Consider the following 21,840-nt stretch of genomic DNA (forward strand, 5'->3'; position numbering starts at 1 on the left):
GCTTTACATGCTCTGGATTTAGAAGGTATGCTGTTTTATGACACTGTCAGACCAAAAAAAAACCCAAAACTCCAAACCTTGTCAAGATTTCATTCACTATCGTCTTTCATAATACAAACCTGCAAAAGCAATTTTAAAATATGTTTTTGCAGTTTTGAGTATGGAATCAATGAGCATTTTAGCACATCTCTCCTGTCCTTTTAATAGATCTAGATACTAAATGGTTAGCATTTATCAGCACCAGGTTTGTTGCACTGCAGCAGTAGAATCAGTTACAAATGCAATGACCATATTTGCAGGGGAATGAGTAAATAAATCCTGTATTGCTCAGATAAAGACTGGGACTAGGTCCCATGAAAAAACCACTGAGCCCAGAAAGCGTTATGGAGCATGCTCTGAAAAGCAGAGCTTCATATATGACTTTAATTTGGGGCATTGAAATTTGGTACAAATGTTGAGAAACGTGAAACTAATTGTATATAGTGGTCTAAATGGCAACATAGGAGCCTTGGTAGGGCCCCCGTTTATGGCTTTTTGGGAATGTGCCACTGTGATATTGCCATCACATTGAGTGGCCTCCTTTGTGTAAAGCTCTTGATCAAAATAAGAGGTCAAGAAACCATCCTTTGTCCTTCAAGAGACTACAGAGAGCTCCCAGAAAAAGTCCCCCCTGCAAAAAAAAAAAAAAAAAAAAAAAAAAAAAAAAAAAAAAAAAAAAAAAAAAAGTTTTGGCTATCCTGGGTACCAGAGAATGTCCTTTTCTGCCTCTCCAGCCCACATCATGTCTCAAACCAGTGATTTTAAGGGAGCAAAGTAAGGGCATGTGGTGGCACTTCCCCTGTACAGTTTAGCAACACAGCAGCCTGTGGCTCAGAGACCTCTTAAGCCAGACATAGCCTCTTTGGTCTTGCCAAAGCTTCTAGGGGATATTTTCCCATGTATTTGTCTGTGTATTTTCTTCAACTTTAAATTGATCTTCTGGCTTTCACTGATGGTTTATTGTGTAGGTAGTTTACACAAAATGTGAAGAAGCTGGTCCTCCTGCTTACTGTTTTGAACCTACCTACACATGTGAATCTCATTGAGGCTCCCCTGGCTATTCTACAAGAAACAATGGACAACTGGAGCAGGCAGGGATGAAAATAAAATTCCCCAGTTGCTGAAACATTTGCTGAAATAAACTTTTTTGTGAAGGACTTATCTGATGAATGTAGTAGGTAGCCACTGTACTGACTGTTGGCAGGAAGTTGAGTGGTTTTGTTATGAAAAAAAATAAAATGTTCGTAGTATACAAGGAAGAAAAGGGGGAACAAATTTCTTAGAAAGTATTTAGAGAGATCTACAGATGTATCTTGCAAAAACTTTTTTGGTTATAGCTTAAGAATCAAAACAATAAATGCAAAGGGCTGAGATGTTAAATCCATGCTTTGTAGTACTCCTTTGGGAGCTTCAGTATTTGAAGTGAACAGTTTTGTTGCACTGTCTAACTTAATGTATGCTGGTGTCTGCCAGTAGTCATTTCCTCCCTCTGCTTATGTTTGTGACTTCTTGTTTACCAGGTCAAAGTTCATCTATTTTATTAGCATTTCTGAAGAATTGGGAATATGGGGCTGTGTGAATTAGTTCTTATTTTAAGTGTGCTGATTGTAATCATGAAGGTAAACAATGGTTCTTTTTCTGTATTGTAATTGTAATCTACATTGTTATGTTCTATATGTCCAGAACTTGAGTGGTTTCCTTTTATAAAAAAAACATAATATACTTCAAACTTCAGTAAACTTGACTTCACAAGTTCTGTAAACAAAAATCCTATAACTGAAAATTCACTATTTTGATTTTTCACATTGCTGTAATCTTCCAAGAAGTACATGTCCCTTCATACCCCTTAATGGATAAATGTCTCCAACCCAAAATGAGGAAAAATGGTGCAGAAACAGTCCTGTAATAAAACAGCCCTACAGTCAAAAACCCTGCAGCAGGCAGAGGACATGGGATTGGACCTCTTGTTGACCCCCTTAATCCTAGGCTGTAATGTAATCTTTTGTGCCATCTGGTGTTTTAACAGACTTACATTGGTACATATGAAAAATACCAGAAAATATATAGTTGTGAAAATAATAGTGGCTACTATTGTTCATTACAAGGGTGTGCCTTTTAAATGCACGTTCCCTATTCTTTTCAACTAAATCTTTCTTGCATGCAGTGTCCAAAGGCTAAAGGTTAGGTCATGATTTTTGATGCTATGCAAAAGAAATTTATTAGTAGCCATCTGCTCCTGACATAGCTTACATATCAGTGTATTGTTCTCCTCTGTTGCTGCCATTTTTCACTGATTTTATGCATAGCCTCAGGCAAATGACATTTGTTTCATTTTTTTTCTATAAGCTAATGATGAAAACATCTGTAGAAGTCACTGGAAGTACTGAAATAGATCATCAGTACACAAAACCCATCAGGTTTGAGAGTAAGTGGCAGGAAATTTGATGATAGTAACAGAGCAAAGAAGCTGACATGCAAAAAATCTACAGGAACACAAAATCAGCAGGTATAATCCTTCAAAGAATCCTGTTGTTTTTTTTAAGTGATGGGAAGCATTTTGATCAAAAGTTCAGATTCTTTTTACCCATGAAGTGTAATTGCTTTCTCCACTAGGTGCAATTCAAAAGAAGAGCAATGACATGTGTTATGTGACTTGCCCAAGAACATGTACTGAACTTGTGGCACTTTGGGTATGAGACAGAAGTATTTTTGTAGGATTTTTATATTTTTCTCTGCGTCACAGTAAATTGGCTATTTGCTTATTGGCTTTTGGACTTATTGTTCCCATATTTTATTAACAAAAATGTCAATTTACTTTATAAAAGATTTTATGGCAGTTTGCTTTTAACTGACCTCCTGGTTCTCTGAAAGTTTTTTTGAAGGGAGGACCTCCAAAGAGCTAAAGTATTGCAGTGCTGGATTGTTATTTTATGGATATACAGTCCAAAGTGTTTATTGTTAACTTATGAAATGAAAAGATGCTTATCTTAATTTATGTAAGAGATGCAACTTTAGCAAAGACCTATAAGAGATGCTGGACTGTTATGCTAACCCACTGGGTGTGAGACAAACCTTGATGTGGGTGTTATTGAATACCTGACTACCTGTCCCAGAGGCAGTACTGGATATTGAGCAATATATACATATATATATATATGATTCTTGCAGCTTGCCTCTGTGTCTGGGAACTCCAAGATCTGTGGGAGTCACTTTTCTGTCATTAAGCCTCTCTCCAGATTTAGATATTAATGTCTTTTCATATAAAAGTAAAAATAAATCTGCCTCCTCTTCCCAAGTCATGAAGGGGGCTAAATCACATCCAGAGAGTGAGAAGGGTGTTCATTAATGGACACATAGAAGGCTGCAGTTTGGCATCAGTAAGATGTGCAGTCCCTCTGGGAAGCTGCAGAGCCTGCAATGCAGATATGCAGCACTCTTCTCCTATGCTGCATTTTTGCTTCTGCTGTAATTTCTCCTAAACTGTTCACCAGACCAGCCATGGCTCTGACAGTCTGTGGAGAGGTGCTGTCCTTTCCCATTGGTTTGGAGAGGTGGAGGAAAACACCATGCAGGGTGTAGCATTGCTCTCTACAGCTCTTTATGAATCCCCATAATCTCACCTAAAAATATGTGTGTAGTTGGGAAGGGAAGCTACTCTGTGTTAACTCTTTTTCCTTCTGTCTTCCCTGTGGACTGAGGGGGTGGTGGGGTTATTTCACACCATATTAACTTAAGAAAGTTTGGTTTACCATCAACTGAGTCCTGAAAGACAAGGCCAACTTCTTACACATAGTGTGTTGTGACATTGCCTGCTCTCCTTGCTGGTGGTACCAATTCCAACTCTTTTTTTTTTTTTTTCCCACTCTCTGTGTGAGTCACCATCTGGTCCCACCCTTGCATAACAAGCTAGATGACTTACAATGCCAAAACTAGACTTGTTGCTATGTTTTGGGATCTGGGAGGGAGTCCCTACCACCACCATACTCCCATATCATAGCATTAGCATATTGCTACACAGAGCTTCTGGGCTTTACTTGCTTTGACAATATCCTAATTTCAGCAGGAAGCCGTGTTTATGTTGCATCCTGGGCAAGATGTGCTGTGATGGGTGGATGAGAAAAAGAATTTTGGGTGTGTAGCACTTCCCTGTTGGGTGGATGGATTATATCTGTTCAGTTTGTATGGCTCCTGTGGTCTCTGTTTTTTCTACTCCCTGAATGGCAGAGAGCCACTGGGGGAATGCTGCTTTACAGAGGGCCAGAAGAAGCTGAGGGAATATTGCTATAAGGAATGTGAAATCTGTGCTGCATCTAACTTTTTTTGGTATCTTTCCACCCATATGCCCATGGTACTGAAAGTTTCACCTTTGCAACTTCATTTTGTCATAATGTTTCTGCCTCGTTGTTCTGACCACATCAAAGTGTTGCCTCATTAGAGGGGGAAGCCCTGTGGCAGACTTCTGCTGCAAAGCTTAGGAGACAATGAGGACACAAACTTCCCATGTTTAACTGGTAAACTGTTCAGATATGGCAAAGCTTCTAACTATATCAGCTTTTTTACAGATGTGATTGGTGAGCAACAGGCACAGAAGAATCTTCTTCCATGTCCAGAACAAATGAAAGGAGCATTTTTTTGTTGTTCTCATACTGTCAGATGTTTGACTCCACCTCAGCATTTAACCAAGTTTTATGGAAGGAAGAGATATCCTTCTCTTAGATGGATAAGGCTGCATCTATCGCTATAGATGGTGAGAACTTCATTCCATTCAGCTTGGAATCACTAAAACTTATATATTTTCTATTTTTCATTACAGATAGCTGCTGCTTTATGGTGGTATTATGTCTCTAAAGGAATCGAATATTTGGATACAGTATTCTTCATCCTGAGGAAGAAATTTAACCAAATTAGTTTCCTTCATGTCTATCACCATTTCACCATGTTCACCTTGTGGTGGATTGGTATTAAGTGGGTTGCAGGTGGACAAGGTGAGTTCCCTTCCTCTTATGTGTTTTTGACTGGGCAGAAGGGAGAATTGTTATTGTTTGGGAGCAATAGAAGAAAATCTTATAGACTTGACTTAATAATATACAAAACTGTTTATTAATGCATACATCTCCTTCTGTGGGAAACATGGGGGAGGAAAAGATAGCAGGGCAATAATCTAATGAATTGCAAAACTTCTTTTCTTTTCCTCATGGGCATCAGTTGCAAGCCTGAAGTTCTGCCTTTGAAAGTATCTGTATGTGTGTGAAACAGAAAGTTGTATGCACCTTGCTTAACTTTAATTTTTGCAGATACAGAGAGCTGCAAAATCTAATTGTGGGCCACGTTCTGTGTGCAAATTTAATGAAGTCAATGGAGATGTTATTTTGGCATTGTATATTAGTTTGAGGTTTGCTTTTATTTTTATAAAGAGGCATGTATAAAATTCTGAAACCTTCCCTTGGAGGTGAGCCAATAAATCTGTCAATTCACTTTTAAAACCTGTTCATAATGGTACAAGTCTAAATTCATTATCAGCCTTTTTTTTCCCTCTCTTCTTTTCTAAAGCCTCTATCAAATAATTTCATTTTTGTTTGTTGCATTTGCTGCACCCTTCATTGCCTACATTGTACTCTTGTTCCTATTGTTTAGCCTTGTCTCTCAAGTTGAAAGCTCTGCAGAGCTGAGGGTACTTTTATAAAAAGCTTTGGCCCTGTTTCCTTTGATGTGTGCTTTGTAGGCTTGCAACACTGAACATACCACATAGTAAACACAAAATACCATATTATGAACACCAAACTAATATTTTGGGTTAGGTGTTTTGTTTTTTGGGTTTTTTTTTTGGAACCACACTAATACTTACTGCATGGGTGGTTTCTGCCATTTACTATAGACATTTTGTATTGAGTGGCCACTTACTTTGCAAGGAAGAAATATGTAAATTTAGTGTCTCTGACTACCTTTTAATTTCTCTTATGTAATATGCAAGAAGCAGGTACACAACCAGGTGTTTCATAGTCTTTATTTGCAACTGCACCTATAAAATAAGATTATTGTAGACTGGATGGTTACTTGTAGTCTTGCATAGAAATTCCATGGCTATCTCAAAAGGCCCACGCCCTTGTTGCCTTTTCAGAATTTTCATGCTAAATATCTGCAGTTATTAATACAACAGTTACAACTGTTTCCAAATTTTTTCAAGTTTTGTGTTCTAGCACTGCCTCTTAGTTCCTAGAGCCTGCGAAAGGAAAAGCAGCAGTTGCTTTTCTGCATTTATGCAGCACCACTGCATAAACGTGGATAGATCTGTGTTCTGTTTTCTAGCTGATAGCCTGTTGCTTACACAAACAGGTCTATTATAAACTAGACACTATTACAACAACTGGGGCCAGACCACCCAGGCATCTGAGCTGTTTGATGTCAGCAAGTGTTGTCTGTATTGCCCTAATCTTATACATGAGAGCATTTTTGAGCCTCTCTATCAGTGTAAGAATACCTTAACAAGATATGATGTGTTTCTGTTAAATGGCTGCTAATCTTGACAAAGCAAAGAGATTTCAATGCAAATGAAACTGTCAACATGGATCTAACATGGATCATTCTGGAAAATGTTATACTATACACTGACATATTTAAGAATGCTGGATATTTTAAATAATAAATAAATAAACTAAGAATTATTAATTTAGACAAACTCACCTGGCAATGCCTTAAAGTTCTTATAAATAACAAGTCAAGTTTTGCTTTGTACGGGCTTTTTTTGGCCTATTTAATAAGACTTCCATGTGAGTTTCTTGACTTCTTGCTGAGAAATGAATCTTTTGCATTTAAATACAGTTGAAAAGATTTAAGTTCAGAGCCTGGTACTTTATACTTTACTTTGTCAAAGCTTTTAATAATCCTTTAGAAAAACAGTTGCAGTTACAATACAACAACTAATGTGGAATAGATGTCATTTATGTTTGTTCAACAAAAATTTTATAAAAAGCTTTGGCATAAGTAGTTACATGGAAGATGTGACATACTACTTGCATTAACGTCTGTTTGTGTTAGCACATGTTGACAGCCAGGTCTGCATTTTACTATTCAGTACTTTGGGGATGGAATCTTGACATGTCCTGTGCTTTGTAATTTTTACTATTAAAAATAATTATGTGAGTAATACTAGAAAAGAATCCTCTTTTCCAAAATTACATGATGGTCTTCCCTTCTGTTCCTGGACAGCTTTTTTCGGAGCTCAAATGAATGCATTTATTCATGTCATTATGTACATGTATTATGGATTAGCAGCTTGTGGCCCTAAATTTCAGAAATACCTGTGGTGGAAACGATATTTGACCATATTGCAATTGGTAAGTAATTATCCTCCTTTTGGGATAAAAGGTGTTGCCTCTGTGTGGATTTGCATTTGCAGAGCTTTGAATCGGGTGCTGCTCCTTCCAAAAGATCTTCTCTGCCTGACACTCTTCAATTAGAATACTTTCTGGAGATGGAAGCATGTATTCAACTTTGGAAAAAAAAAAAAATGCAGCATATATAAGAGTTGTGTGAGTTAAAGTCTAATGCTTCCTTGCTAGTTGTTTCAACTGAATGACAGAAACATGTTCAAAATGTAGAGAAAATCCAGATCGCTTATTATCTTCTCATTTTCCTGTTTCTGAACACTGATGCCAGATACTACAATAAATGTGATGCTCCTGGTCAAGCACAGATGTGCCTGCATGAATGTGACAGCCAAATACAGCTTCCCTATCACCTCCCAATTCAGCTGTTGTCATTACTTAATGAATTGGTATAAATTGATGTGCTCAGACCTACAGAATATATCCAGACATTTTTGATTCTGTATTTTCTGTCTTTCAGGTGCAGTTCCATGTGACTATTGGCCACACAGCCTTGTCTATTTATATTGATTGTCCTTTCCCTAAATGGATGCACTGGGGTGTCATTTTCTATGCTGTCACCTTCATTTTCCTGTTTGGTAACTTCTACTATCGGACATATAAGCTGCCCAAGGAACCTGTAAAGAATGGCAAAATAGCAAATGGTGCTGTTGCAAACGGAGTAAGCAAACCAGAAAATAATGCGATGGTGGAAAATGGAAAAAAGCAGAAAAAGGGAAAAGCAAAAGGAGAGTAACTTGATCCAGGCCTTAACCATTGTTGGCAGTGAGGAACCTCCAGTTTGGTTTATAAAAGGAAGAAAAAAAACATTATCTGTACCAATTAACCTTAGGTTACTGAAGAGCTAGAACACAGATATTTTCATTATTTATGAAGATTGTTTTAAGAACAACACTAAAGTTGAATTTCTATTGTAATTATGTAATTATCATGCATATGGTCTCTGTGTAAACTTGTAGACTGCTGGTGTTGGTGAATGTAAGGAAGAATTACAGCTGATTCCATGTTTAGCAGTCCAAAAGTTAATACTACAATTGATACAGGCAGTTTTGTTGGCACCCACATTTCTTGGGGGGTGGGGGGATGGGAAGGAAGTAGCATTTGAATATTTGTGCTTTCTTTCCAGAAAACTATTAAATTTCAAATTATGATGTATTATCTAATCAGAATCTGCAAGTTTTCTTGTCCTCCTTGGAGAGTACCTTCAGACAAAATATGTGCTGTCAGAACAGTGTTTGATTTTTCAGACATTACTTGATTTAATTGAGTATCTGTTACCGTTTGGTTTTTGTTTTATTATTTTTTTTCTTGTGTGGAAATATACCTACCTCTTCATCTGCTGAAAATATTGAGCATTAAATAACTGGTTTCTGAAATACAGAGTCCTCTAATCTAAATATCTGCTAATATTAATTCAGGAGAACATGTGTTTCCCTGTGGGAGTAAAAGGGATTTTTGGTGGTATCCTTTGACCAAGTCATCATTTTAATGTAAACTGAAATTTTGGAGTGATACTTTTAGTAGAGCCAAATCAAGAGTACATTTTAAGAATGTGTAAATATGAACAAATATATTGGTTGAAGCAAGAAGTAAAAATAGGCCTGCTGCTTGTTGTCCATGACCTGCATTCAATCTGTGGCACTGACTGATACTCAAAATGGTAAGATAATGCAATGGTGGAGAGGAAACAGCATGTAATTCTATTTAGAAATGTTGTGTGCTTGGGTAGCCGTGCTAACTACAAGACCAACCATCACTTTATTGGGAGAGAGAATTCAGTTTAAAAGTACTAAGTACAGCAAACATAAAACCTTGAAAACGTTGCTATTGCTTGATACCTGTCAAAACTCTATTTGTTAGACAGTTGCAGACAAAGTATTACCTGACAGACAAGTCACCATTATAAGTCAAAACTGCTAAAATAAGTAGAAACTTTTAGATGGATTTTAATTTACATGTTACATAAAGGACTTTTTACCATTCCTTTTGTGAAGAAAATAGGGAAAGATTTATACTCCTTCTGAATAATGTGATCACTGAGAGATACATTTTGAGCTGCTTAGCATGCAATGAGTAGAAGATGGGTGGAATTAGAAACTATATCCTGAATTACTGTGTTCCTTGGCCATCACTGCAAGAGCTGCATTGTCCAAATGCATTCCCCCCCAGCTCTGGTCAAAAACATATCCAGAGGTAGCAACAAACATATCTGGCAAGTAGCACCATTGGTGCAGAGAGAGTACATGGAACTGTAAGTATAAAGCGAGTGACACATTTATTAGATGTTTTTATCTCAGTCATCCATTGACTGTTTATAATATGCAAGCAGGTTACATATTCTGTGTCTCAGGTTTGTCTTGTTTCTATAAAAAAAAAGTCTAAATCCAGAAAGCAAGTCCTAGGAAAAAGAGTTTTGGATATAGTCTGTTGTATTAGAAAATAATTTCTAATGCTCTAATGCTGGAGTTGGTTCAGCTGGAAGGTGGCTCATGCCTAATCACCACCACTGTGGATTTTTGGGCAGAATGTAGAATTGTGAAAAACTGACTCTGCTGAACTCAAATGCATGTGACCATTAAGTTTCTTATCTGCTGTGTCTTCTGATTCTTCCAGCCTTTTAATGATGCTTTTTGCATTTGCATAACTGCGTATTTACGTAGCGTGGCACGGGGAAGAGGGATGGTGATCTACCCTTCCTTCTTGGACAAATGCCACTACCCTTAACCAAGCCAAAATGCTGGCTGACCCACTAACTTTGGAATAGCTAAAGGAGTAAATAACTACAGAGCAGATTTACAGCACACCTGCTGCTCCAAGGTGGTGACTGGTATGAGTGCAGTTACCCTGCTGTAATTTCAAGGTCGTTTACCTCACTTTGATTAAAGGGTAGCTTCTTTCTATTTGCCATGCGATGTGGGCAGCTAACTTCTAAATCTGTATCATTCCTTGAATTGTGTTAAATTGCTTGTTTGCTCTGTCATTCATTCAATAAGCCAGCTCAGCTAAACTGATACTCTTACAGCATACTGGGGACTATTCCAGCGCAGGATCAATACACTTGCTACACTTTCTGACTTAAGAATTATGTCTTGCATGATGATAAATATTTAAATAACTGAAAGTCAAAGGTTTTTTCCCCTCATCATGCATGGAAGTGGATTAAAGTTGATTGCAACTTGGAACATTTTTGACAGAATTCAAGTAGAAGTCTGTCAAATTCTGGGGTAATTGTTAAATACTAAAAAAAAAAAAGTGAAAAAAAGTCATTGTGAGAATGCATGTGTACATACACATCATATCATCTGGCCCTGTGCATAAAACCGGTTTAAGAGATTGCCATTTCATGGGAAAAAAACCCAGTTATTAAATTACTGAACACTGCTGTCTTGAGTACATCTTTTGCAGTATGACTTTCCTAGGTCTATTTATGATATATTTGATTGTTCATGTAATTCAAGTCCCATTGCAATCTTGAATATAATGGCCTTATTAAATGTGCATTTTTGTAGGCATGGTCTTGAGTGCAATATTTCTGTTTCTGACTATGCAGCCAGACTCACAGAATACAGGGCTCAACTTGTACAGCTTTTTGTTTTTCAAAATATAGGCAATAATGCACATGTGAAATACTAACAGATTCATTAGAGTCATCTTTGAATCTAAGGAAGCTTAAAATTTTGCCATGAAAGTATGTATAAATATGTGTATTTTCTATACATAGTACTGAAATTCAAATTATACAATCTTTTGCAGTACAATTATTCTTTACAGGGTTATTGGGGTTTTGTTCTTATAAATCCTTTCAATTTATTGAAAAATTAAATTCAAACCATTTGAAACTTTTCTTTTTTTTGCCAATGAATTATTATTTTTTGCTAAGAGTTCTGAAGCTCTTGGACCAGAGTCTCTAAATATTTGATGCCATATAAGTAATACCATTTCATTTAGCCTCATCTCTAGCAGTGACAGTTGTTGGATTATTTTAGCACTTTTTCAGTGTAAAATTAAATACATATTATCTATACATGTGTGTATATATGTGTACACATACATAGTGTATGTGTGTGTGTATATATGTATGGGTTCTTAGCAGATTCTTTCAACATGTGAAGTAAATTGTATTTCTCGAATGTGAATTTGGCAGGAGCTAATAGAATGATTCCTACAGCTCCAGCAAGAAAACGAAGCAGTTTTCCTTCCACAAATCCAGTATCAGTCTTGCAAACATAAATAGTATTTGTCAGTTATTTTAGATATAGGATGGCAGACAAGACAGAGCCATTTCTACCAGTGTAATAAATATTTTGAGGCATCAGTTGTAGATTCTGAGGGGAGAGATCTCAACTCAGGGTAGCTGGGGAATTATGCTGTATTATGGTAGGGATCATTTTAGTAAGAGTAACTTGCTCCAGGTGAGTCTTTGAAATCATTGCAATCATATTCTCTGTTTAACAGAAAACTTTGAAAAATAAGTCATAGACATCACATAAAACCATTTAGGTTGGAGAAGACCATTAAGATGACTGAGTCCAATTATTAAACAAATGTTTCCCTGTAAGTTCAAAAGCACGGCCTATTTGATTACAGGACCATCAATTACTTCCAGCTCCAGACCAGGATAAAAAGGTGAAGGCAAAATGAAAATGCTGCACATTTTTTCAGGTTAACCTAAGGGCACATTTCTTCAGAGTAAGCACTTGAACTGCATGTGCTGGGAAGGGAGGTAAGAAAGGACAAATAGCTATTGTGATGCAAGGTCTCAGTCCTAAAATAGTTTACAAGCACTAGCTATCTCTTAAGAACTTGAATAAAACTGTTCATGGTGCATAAAGTTAAACCTTGCATGAAGCTAGTGTGGGCTGAGAATCATATTTAAAATAAGATTTATTTTGGTTAAAATTGAAGAGAATGGGGAGCTAATTCAGTATCTGGATAGTGTATTTATCTTGGTTAGAAACACAGGCTTATCTAATTTGATACCTAAGGCAAGACACCCATGTGACATCTCATTGCACTGCAGTCTGATGCGCTGGCCCCTTTGCTAATGTAAGCAGAGGGAGCTCCATGGAAATGAGTGGGTTGGTTCCCATTTACCTCAGCAGACTGTGTTGAGCACTAAAGAGCAGAGAAAATACTTGCTTTCTGCCAATATCCTGGGAGGACTGAGGGAAATGTATGGTTCAGGGTGCTGCTTTTGCATAAGGTGTTCATGCTTTTGTAAACATTGAAAATAAACATTACTTTTTTCATGCTGTTTGAGTTTGGTTTTATACATTCTGTTGTAGGTTCTTCTGTGTCCCATCTTGCCTCAAGATGCCTGCTAACTTTAGTGTTGTGCAGATTGTGTGATGTAATCTGTTTTGTTGCCCAGGAGTCTGAGAAAACCATTTTTTGTGACACATCCTCCTATTTTGAGGTTACAGGGACTTAAAATTTTGAATATTGTCCCCAGATAATAATGGAGTGGCTTTGAAATCACCCTTAGGAAACTGACTGAAAATAGGATGCCCACTTAAACAAAAAAAAAAAAAAAAATCCCCGAAGTTTCTGTATTTGGTCTTGGAAGCATTAACAATTAGGAATACAATTAGCCATGAAGTTTAGCTTTTGCTGGACACTATGTGGTGTTAATGAAGTCTCTCATCTCAGAGAATCTGGAGCACTTTTGGCATTAGGTGCAATTTGTGGTTACATGTGCTGGGTACAGTAAGTTCCTTCATTGTCTGCCAAGTATGAGTTCTGTAATCAACCTTATAATGTCAAGTTGCACCCATGTTGCACTCCTAGAACCTCAGTGCAAATAGCTACTCCGGATGTCAAGTAGTAGAGAATCAAGTCTGCCATCATAGCAAAATATGGTGTGGTCAATTATGTCTTGCACAATTCTTAGCTATTGCTTCAATCCACTGCTTACATCCTCCCTGGAATCAGAAAATACACTAAGTGTTCAGAACAAGATTTGTCCTTTAGACGATTAACATGCTGGGGTAGGCTCTCTCTGCAGGCATCTTTCTCATAACTCTATTCCCTCACCATTATTCTTTTTAAAGAATGTGATCAAATTAGATTTATCAGATGATAGGATAGAATAGACCAGATCCTCTGATGTTCTATTTTCTTTTTTTGTATCACTTGCTTCTTAACATCTGGGAAATTGGAGTTCAGCGGGGGAAGGGTTTTATTACCTGTTTTCTTGCTCAGCTAAAAGCACTGGGTGAACGTGGGCTACTCTCAGACACACACAAAGCCATGTACTCAAAGACAGCTTTGAAGGCAGTGCCTTCTATGGACTAGTGCTTTCAGTGTATTTTTATGCTTGGGACTTGTAGGTCACCTCATGAATGCAGGCACACTTTTCTGTTGACTGCTTGACATGTCAGTGACATCACATTTGACTTAATTACAAAGATACTTATTGATGGGTAAGTTTATGTCTCTTGATCATCCAGGCCCTGATTAGTGCACACTACAAAACAGTGCTGGCAATTCCTGCCAGAGCACCACACAGTCAGTGCTGCTTTAGGGGAAAAAGCTTTTTGCATTTTGATTCAGTAGGTGGGAATTGATACAAGCTCGTATGGCATCACTGCTATCTGTCAATTCAATATCAGGTTGGTTTTAGTCTGCTAAGCAAAAAGAAATCTTTGAGTTTTGAAATGAATCAAAGTATTTTCTGTCCTGATCATTACCTAGAGAACTATTGTTCTTGCAGTGGTGTAACCTTAATTTGTTTGACAAGAAAACCACTGTTACGCTAGTATTTTTTGGAGTGTGTTGTGAGAAAAAATAGAGAAATACAAGAAACAACTTGGGCCAAAAACTAGAGAACGTGAGGTAATTGCTCCTCTAGTTTTTGCTGTTACTCCTGAATGTTGCAGGAGTTAAATGACTACTCTATAACTGTTACTGCTGTGTATTCATTACAGATGCTGTACTGGTATACAAGTAGTGTACTTGTGCATAATTGCATTCTGAGGTACGTAAAATTTGCTTTGTCTTAAATTACAATCGAGAGAGAAATTTATCTAACTACAAATGCTTGGAGTGAAAGTAATGCCAAACATCATACTCCTGCATTGGCAGGACTCTGTATTTTCTCATTGATAATCTTCAGAGCTTCTGAGTAGTTTCTTGCAGTAACAGAAAGCCCTCCAAAGCTGAAAATTGCTGTATAACTGCTAAAACCCTGCTTTTCCAGAGCTTCTGTTACTGCTTTGTTTCTTTTTTGTACATGTATCTTCAGGTCAGGTGCTTGCTTACTAAATTATTCCAGAGTGGGATGTATGTCATAGAAAGATCTTGTAGTAGCTGCAAGTGAGTAAAATGTTAAAATAAACTTTGGGGTGTTTTACAGTCAAGGGTTTCAAGTCCATGGCAGCATTTGGCAGACTGGGTTCACCTCAAATGCTGCTCTTGGGCACAGGGTACAGCAGTCTGGGTCTACCCAGCCTGACAGGAATTTTCCTTACTGAACAACAAATTCTCACCTGGAAATTGGTGTCTGACCTGGTTTCTACACATTTGGTAAGTGGCACAGAAGTCCCTGGGCCAGTGAGGAATTTTTTTTTTTTTTTGTTTGTTTGTTTTTTTTTGTAGTTCTACCTATTCTCAAACATTAAATTTGGTAGGGGGTGTTGGAACATTTTCTCCTGACAGCATGAGGTACGGAGTTTGAAGAAAATGTGTCCCTGGATGCAGTGCTTGTAAAGAGCCTAGAATACTTTTCAGCTCTTAGTTTCTTGACATAAACCAAATATGCTGCAAATGCTCCATTAAATAGGAAAAAACCCACCACATTGTTAGGATTTACTCAGAAAATGAGATTTTACTGAAAATTTCCCCTCTTTTCCTCTTTGCCCACTTCAATCACTTCATCTGTGCATGCCTTTCTGCTCTGCTGGAGTGGCTCCTTGGATGAATGCAGACTGTGATGTGTTCAGGGAATAGTTTACTGCTGTGATTTGTCACTGGGACATGTGAAGTGCAGTCTGAAATGCCAAATAGTGGCCACACATTCTGAGCAGGTTGAGTAGTAACAAAATTTTTCATGTAATGATCTCAAAACTGGGTGTTCTGGATACAATAAACTAATAGAAGGAACAGCTTTTATTAAATTTGGTCTTCCTGCTTAACAAATATGGGGCTACAAGGACAAACTCCAGTTTTGTATTCTATGATATGAAGGCACACTGTACATTCATAACCAGAGTTTGGCTGCGGGAAACAGAGAGTTTACTGCACTATAAAATCACCTTGTTAGAGATTTTATACTGAGCTCTTCTGTGATGACAATTTAATAAATATCAGATTTTTATATAAATCTGACTTTTGGGTATTTTTATTTTAAAGTCAGGTAGGTTTTCTTGCACAGATAAAATCCCTCATTGTGACTTCTGATGCTTTTTGGTATTCTCTAGGTGAAGTTTCACTTATTTCTATGAGAATTTCACTAAGGACAGTCCATGATGCTAACAGAATGTATAAAATTTACTTACCATCTAGACCTCACACTGAACACTAGAAAATCTAGAGTATAATAGAAAAATAAGGACCAAAACCTTTAAAATTTTTTCCACTTTGTTTTTTTTTTCTTTTTCTTTTTTTTTTTGTTTTGTTTTTTTTTTTTTTGTTTTTTTTTTTTTTGTTTTTTTTGGTTTTTTGGGTTTTTTTCTGGGTTTTTTTTTGTTTGTTTGTTTGTGGTTTTTGGTTTTTTGTTTGTTTGTTTTTTGTTTGTTTTTTTTTAAGACTTTACAGTGAAGGTGTAATTACTTTAGTAAAATACTAGAAGTGGCAACATATTTTGAACTTACAAAGTGTTGTCTGTGGCAGAATTCTTAGAGAGAAAACTCTGCTTTGTGCTGTAGACCAGTGCATGAGTGATTTTTTTGCTTGCTTTATGGCACTTTATTAAATCTGCTTTTGATAAGGGATGAGATATGAGACTTGTATGTGCAATGCTTGTAACTCAAACTCTCCTTAATGCCTCTAGTTGCACCAGCACTGTGGAGTACCCTTGTAGTAGCATCTTGAAAAGCACTTGGCATAAGTTGCCTCTCTCACAAGTCTATAAAATCTCTTGGATCCAGAAGGTGTTGTCTGAAGCCCATTGAAAGCTACAGAGGGATTGATTTACTAAAATCCTTGAACTGAACCATTAGAATTTCCCTAAGGACAATTTCAATTCCAAATTAAGAATTTGTAACTTGTAATTTTGTGATTTTTGAAACTGTAATTTTTTTTCATACTCAGACTCACAGGGTGCCTTTCAAAATATATTTCAGCACATTTTTGGCAGTGAGACAATTTTTCTTTCAACACCTTGAGTCTGATTTTGGCAGCCCCTGGTTCAGCCACTGGCTACCAGGGAGCAGCACTGGGCTCTCTGCAATTCATGGCAAGTATTAGAAGATGGCTGCTCAGCTCAGTAGGAGATGCACTAGAAAGAAGGAATCCATTTACTTTGTAATGTGTTTTGTTAGGAATTTTAACTGACTGGGAAATAAGTGGGTATTTTAATCTGACCAAAATATTCTTGATATTTTCTTCACATTATCTCTTGATGCATGTTTTCATGGAGAGTAGGAACATGTGCTGTAGGAACAAAGAGATGCACAAAGCATTAGTGGTCTGCTTGCTTTTGCATTGCAAGGATGCTGGAAATAACACGATATTTTATCCAGACAAAGGATTTGAGACTCTGATCTCAATTTAATTTTTGGTGTAGCAATTTTGGCAGCATGACATCTTGAGGCAATGTAATTCTTTCTTTGCTGAGACACCAGCAGAATGCTGTGCAGTGCCTCCAAATTTCCCATTATGAGCATAATGCCAGACACCAAGATTAGTTCTCAACATCATTGTGACCTGGTGAGCAGTCCATTCTGGATCTAAATTAGAAATTTAAAAGAATTCCATTATCTGCCTCAAAGTCAATATAGTCAACAGCTTTTTTTCAGCACAGTGACTCGGCCAGGATATAGAGATTAGTAGCTGAGAAAGCTATGTTTAGGAATTAGGAATTCAGAAAAATAAATGATAAAACTCAACAGATTGTTTGTGTTCTATTTCTTTGATTTAAATAAATTTTAAAAATAATTTCATTCAATACAACTTTGTCATGTCTTTCTTCAGCATTGAGAAATAAGGTAAAGAAAAATCCCTGAACTCTGCTCATTGAGGTTATTACTTACTGTTCTTTTTGTGCCCTCTTCTATTCCAGTAGCTAAAGCAAACAAATTAAGAAATTCCCTCATTTTTGCTTATTAATGCTATTTATATTAAGAAAATAATATCAGGTTTTAAATCCCCAGCTGGAGCCTGTTTCTCTTTGATGCTTAGATAAAATAGCCATTACAGTTGTGAAGAATCCTTTAGAAAGAGATTGATGATACACTTAATCAGACATGAGGGTGGGCTAATTAACTATATTTCTTAATTTATTTTTTTCAGCTGTTATAATGCAATCTGAATGTTTATGCAAGAATTTCAGGTCTTGAAACTGGAAATTCCAGAGCAAAAGGAGCATTTTATAATTTATTTAGCAAGGAGAAATTCATCCACACCCAGTGGGATGGCCCTGCTGTCCTATGAAAGTTGAAAGAATAAGAATTCATGGCAATATTCGGCCCAGAACCACTTTTAAAATTACAATATTCTCATCACTGGTCAATCCTATTTCTTGGGACTGGTTTACCTTTGAGGACTTATGGGATTGACTGAGCAGCAATTTAAATATGTAAATAAATAAAGATAGCAGATGTCAAATATCTGTTCCAGATGATTTAGTGGGGAAAGTGAAGATTCCCATAGCTGGAAACTGCATCCAGTTGCAAAACATTTTCTGGGTGGCACTTGAATTTAGCAGGCTTGCACAACCTGCGAGCTGCAGCCAGATTTCAGGATGAAGGGATGAATACAGGTGAATGGTGGTGAAGGCACAGACAGCTGGATGATGCATTTCATTACAGTGTTTCCTTTGGAAAACCTGGAGCCTTCCTAACTGCTGATGTTTTCTAAGGAAGAGCTAAATAATGTTCTGGCATCCATAGGAAGGGCGTTTCTGCAGCTCCACCTCCACGGCTTTAGAGCTTTAACTGATGGGCAATCTTAAAATGGCTTTTCTGGCAGGTACCTACCACAAGAGCAAAAGCTGCTCTTTCCAGAACTCAACACTGGTAAAAGACCACTCTCAGTTGTTTAGCTTTGGGGTATTCCTTACCTTAACAGGGAAAAGAGACCAAAAGAAGACTTACAGTTTACTTTGAATGGCCACTGTGCAAACTGTGAGAGGTTTTGTATGTCTTCCAGTGATTTACAGGCAAGGATGAGAGGACTAAACAAATTTTGAGCAGACACCCTTTCTGGAGTGTGGTGTCATGCCTTAACAATAGTGTTATCCCTCTTGGCAGGGCTATAAAGTAGGGAGATTATTAATTCAACAATAAAAAGCACAGTAGGTAATTTGCGCTAGTCCTAGCTCTTTGTTAATATCTTTTTTTCCAAGGAAAAAAAAAAAAAAAAAAAGAGATATTTAGAAAGTGGTTGGAATACCTGATAAACTACCAGAAACAAGACTTGCAAGGACTTGGGTGAGGATGACTCTCTCCTTTGATCCTGTTCCTTCTGCAGCGTGGCAGGCTAATACAGGGCTAGTGCTGCATCTGCAAGCTCAGTGCAGGACTTGTCACACGGTGGGGTTGGAAATGAGGTCCTGCAGCCACTGCTGCCTCCTAGGACATGGTGGTGTGGAGAAACACCGAGAACTGGCAGAGCTTTTGCTCTCCTGCCCATGCCCAGAGCACCCTGAATCCTCTCGTGCGATGAACATGCTGCAACGCGTGATTTGTACCGTCACGGCTTTTGCAGTTCCTGGTCTGGGATAAGAGACTGAATACGTTTGCACAGCATTAAACAGGAATTGTGCTGAATGCTGAAATCAAATGCCAAATCCCTGTATCTTATTCATTAATAAGGTATTTTTTAATTTGGGATGTAATTAGCTTACATCATAAAAAAACTAGATAAGCATTTTCTAACGAACAGCTGAAAAGCAGTCACGTGGAAATATTCATAATTGCTGGAAATAGAGCTAAAACCATTTTGCCTAAAAAGCTTCTAGCTGTGTTAGCCAGAAAATCAGAAAGTGTTTCTTTTTGCTACATATGTCTAGATGTACACAAAAGGACACCCATCTTCCCAGTCACGGTGCTGCACTTTTTAGTTTTTCTACAGCTCTTGCAAAGTAAATTGTAAGATGCCCAGCATCTTTCTGGTGTTGTTCATGAGCATTCCCAGATACACCAGTTTAGCTGCCCGAGTGCAAGCCCTAAAGTTTTTGTCACCTGCACAACTGCTCTTCCTCAGCTTTGACTGTCTCTGAGCCACAGGAGGGAGATTTTTATAATGTCACAGAACTCCTCTGTCCTGAAACTCCAGAGCACTTGGAGTAGCACAATGTCAATGATCAGCTGGTTTTATTAGTTGCTCTTATATACATATTTTATCACCCTCTAATGAAGATTAATAATGTGACAGTACCACAGCCAGCAACAAAAAAACCTGCATATGGAAGTGTTTTGAAAAGCCAGCAACAGCTCAGGGACGAGACTGGTGGCTCCCCTCAAAAAGGCTCATTGGCACATGGGGTCCAACCCCTTCACCTTATCCAGGGGATGTGTCCCACAGGGCTGGCAGCCACCTCTCCACTTCACCCGTTCTCTGTGTTTCCTCATTCCCAGCCTAACCCTCAGCTCATGCTCATCTCTTACAGAAAGGATCAACCAGTCTGGCTCCTGCTGCTGCAGCACTGGCTCAGGCAGGAAAACATGCCAAAACCTCACCAAGCAACAGGGAAACATGAGCAGGTTTGGTCTTGGTGTCGCCCAGGCTGCCTCTGAAGAGCACTGGCTGTGCAAGGCAGGCCTGCCCCTCGCCTGCTGACAGCCCTGTGTTATCTCCCCTGCCATCCTTCCCATCAGCTCATTCTGCTTGGCTCTACCAGTGACTCAGTCTATTAAATGGGCGTCATATTTTATTACAAACCTGAGCTGATTAATTACATGCTGTTAGGCAAAAAAATTGCAGGGCAGCTGTAGAGGGGAGCGGTGATGCAATGGAGGTGCGAACAGAAAAGTTGTCACTTCTGGAAAGGGAGAGAAAAGGATTAAAGAGTTAACATAACCAGAAGAGCTGCTTTCCTAAGTGACTCAGTCACTGGAGGCATTGGGAAAGCATGGCTTCACAGGGCTGCTGCCATGGGCAGCACTGCCACCCATCATGCCAGTGCCTTGCAGGCCTGGAGAGATGGGGAGCTCCTTGAGCCTTTTCAAAAGTAGTCATTGCCACCGGTGCTAATTAAAACAAAAAATGGTGATGCATTTCAGAATAGATTTTGAAAGTTCTGTAAACGGGGAGCATCTGAGCTAGCATGGAGGGATCCAGAAGAAGGAGAGTTTGGAAACACGGTGCTTCCCTCCTCTGGCCAGTAATAAAGCAGGAGGAGGAAGTGCCTGCTCATCCTGGCTTTCTGTTTGGGTCAGCATTATAAGTACGCAATCTAATCAGAAAATGGCAAGGCACCTCTTCCCAGGAAGAGATGGAGAGTTTCTGGCAGCTCTTTGTCTCAACTGGTGCCTATGGGTAGGGAGGACACACTCCATCCTTCAAGGGGAAAAGCAAGCATGAGGGACATGAGTAAGGCCAGGGAGGATGGTAACTTTCCACTGGCAGACCTGTCTCTTGGGGCACAGGCTGGGATTGCCTGTCTTTCAAAAGAAGGCTCACACACACACACACACACACACACACACACATACATACAAGCACCCTTTAAGAACAATTTGGAAATTTTGGGTCTAAGACAAAGGGTTAGTGGTGTGGTTGAAGAAGCCTAGAACATCAGTAGATGAGAGCATGAATCATTCAAGACACCTTTTGCAAAGGGGAAGTCGGCAGGAATCACGCTGAAATTACCATGGGTGGCAGCTCACACCCATTGAAGCGCTGGCTAAGCCAATTTATTTTTGCTATACATGTTTGTTGCTCATGCTTGAAATCACACAGGAAAAAAACCCTCTTCTGCTTGCTCTGTAAAATAGCCTCTGCTTAGTGCTTGAGCTGGCACATCCCTGCTGGTGGGTTCACCCTGGCTGGATGCACGGTGCCCACCAAAGCCACTCTATCACTCCCCTCCTTCACTGGGACAGAGGAGAGAAAATGCAATGAACAGCTCATGGGTCAAGGTAAGGGCAGGGAGAGATCACTCACCAATTCCTGTCCTGGGCAAAACAGACTCAGCTTGGGGAAATTAGTTTAATTTATTTGCCAGTTAACACCAGAGTAGGGTAATGCAAAATAAAAGCAAATTGGAAAACACCTCTTCCCGTCCCTCCCTTCTTCCCAGGCTAAACTTCACTCC

At 38.4% G+C, this 21,840-nt stretch overlaps 1 protein-coding gene across 1 annotated transcript in view; it reads left to right on the forward strand.

Annotated features, from left to right (window-relative positions):
* ELOVL4 (ELOVL fatty acid elongase 4) overlaps positions 1-12,678 on the forward strand; it is a 37,169-nt gene extending 24,491 nt beyond the window's left edge. Inside the window, exons 4-6 of the mRNA XM_053974234.1 lie at positions 4,853-5,024; positions 7,246-7,373; positions 7,885-12,678. Coding sequence (XP_053830209.1) covers positions 4,853-5,024; positions 7,246-7,373; positions 7,885-8,160 — 576 coding nt within the window. The 3' untranslated portion in view covers positions 8,161-12,678. The remainder of the gene's footprint in view (positions 1-4,852; positions 5,025-7,245; positions 7,374-7,884) is intronic.
* Positions 12,679-21,840: the final 9,162 nt, after the last annotated feature.

This window comes from Vidua macroura, chromosome 3, assembly GCF_024509145.1.
Source record: "Vidua macroura isolate BioBank_ID:100142 chromosome 3, ASM2450914v1, whole genome shotgun sequence".
NCBI classification, from domain to species: Eukaryota; Metazoa; Chordata; class Aves; order Passeriformes; family Viduidae; genus Vidua; species Vidua macroura.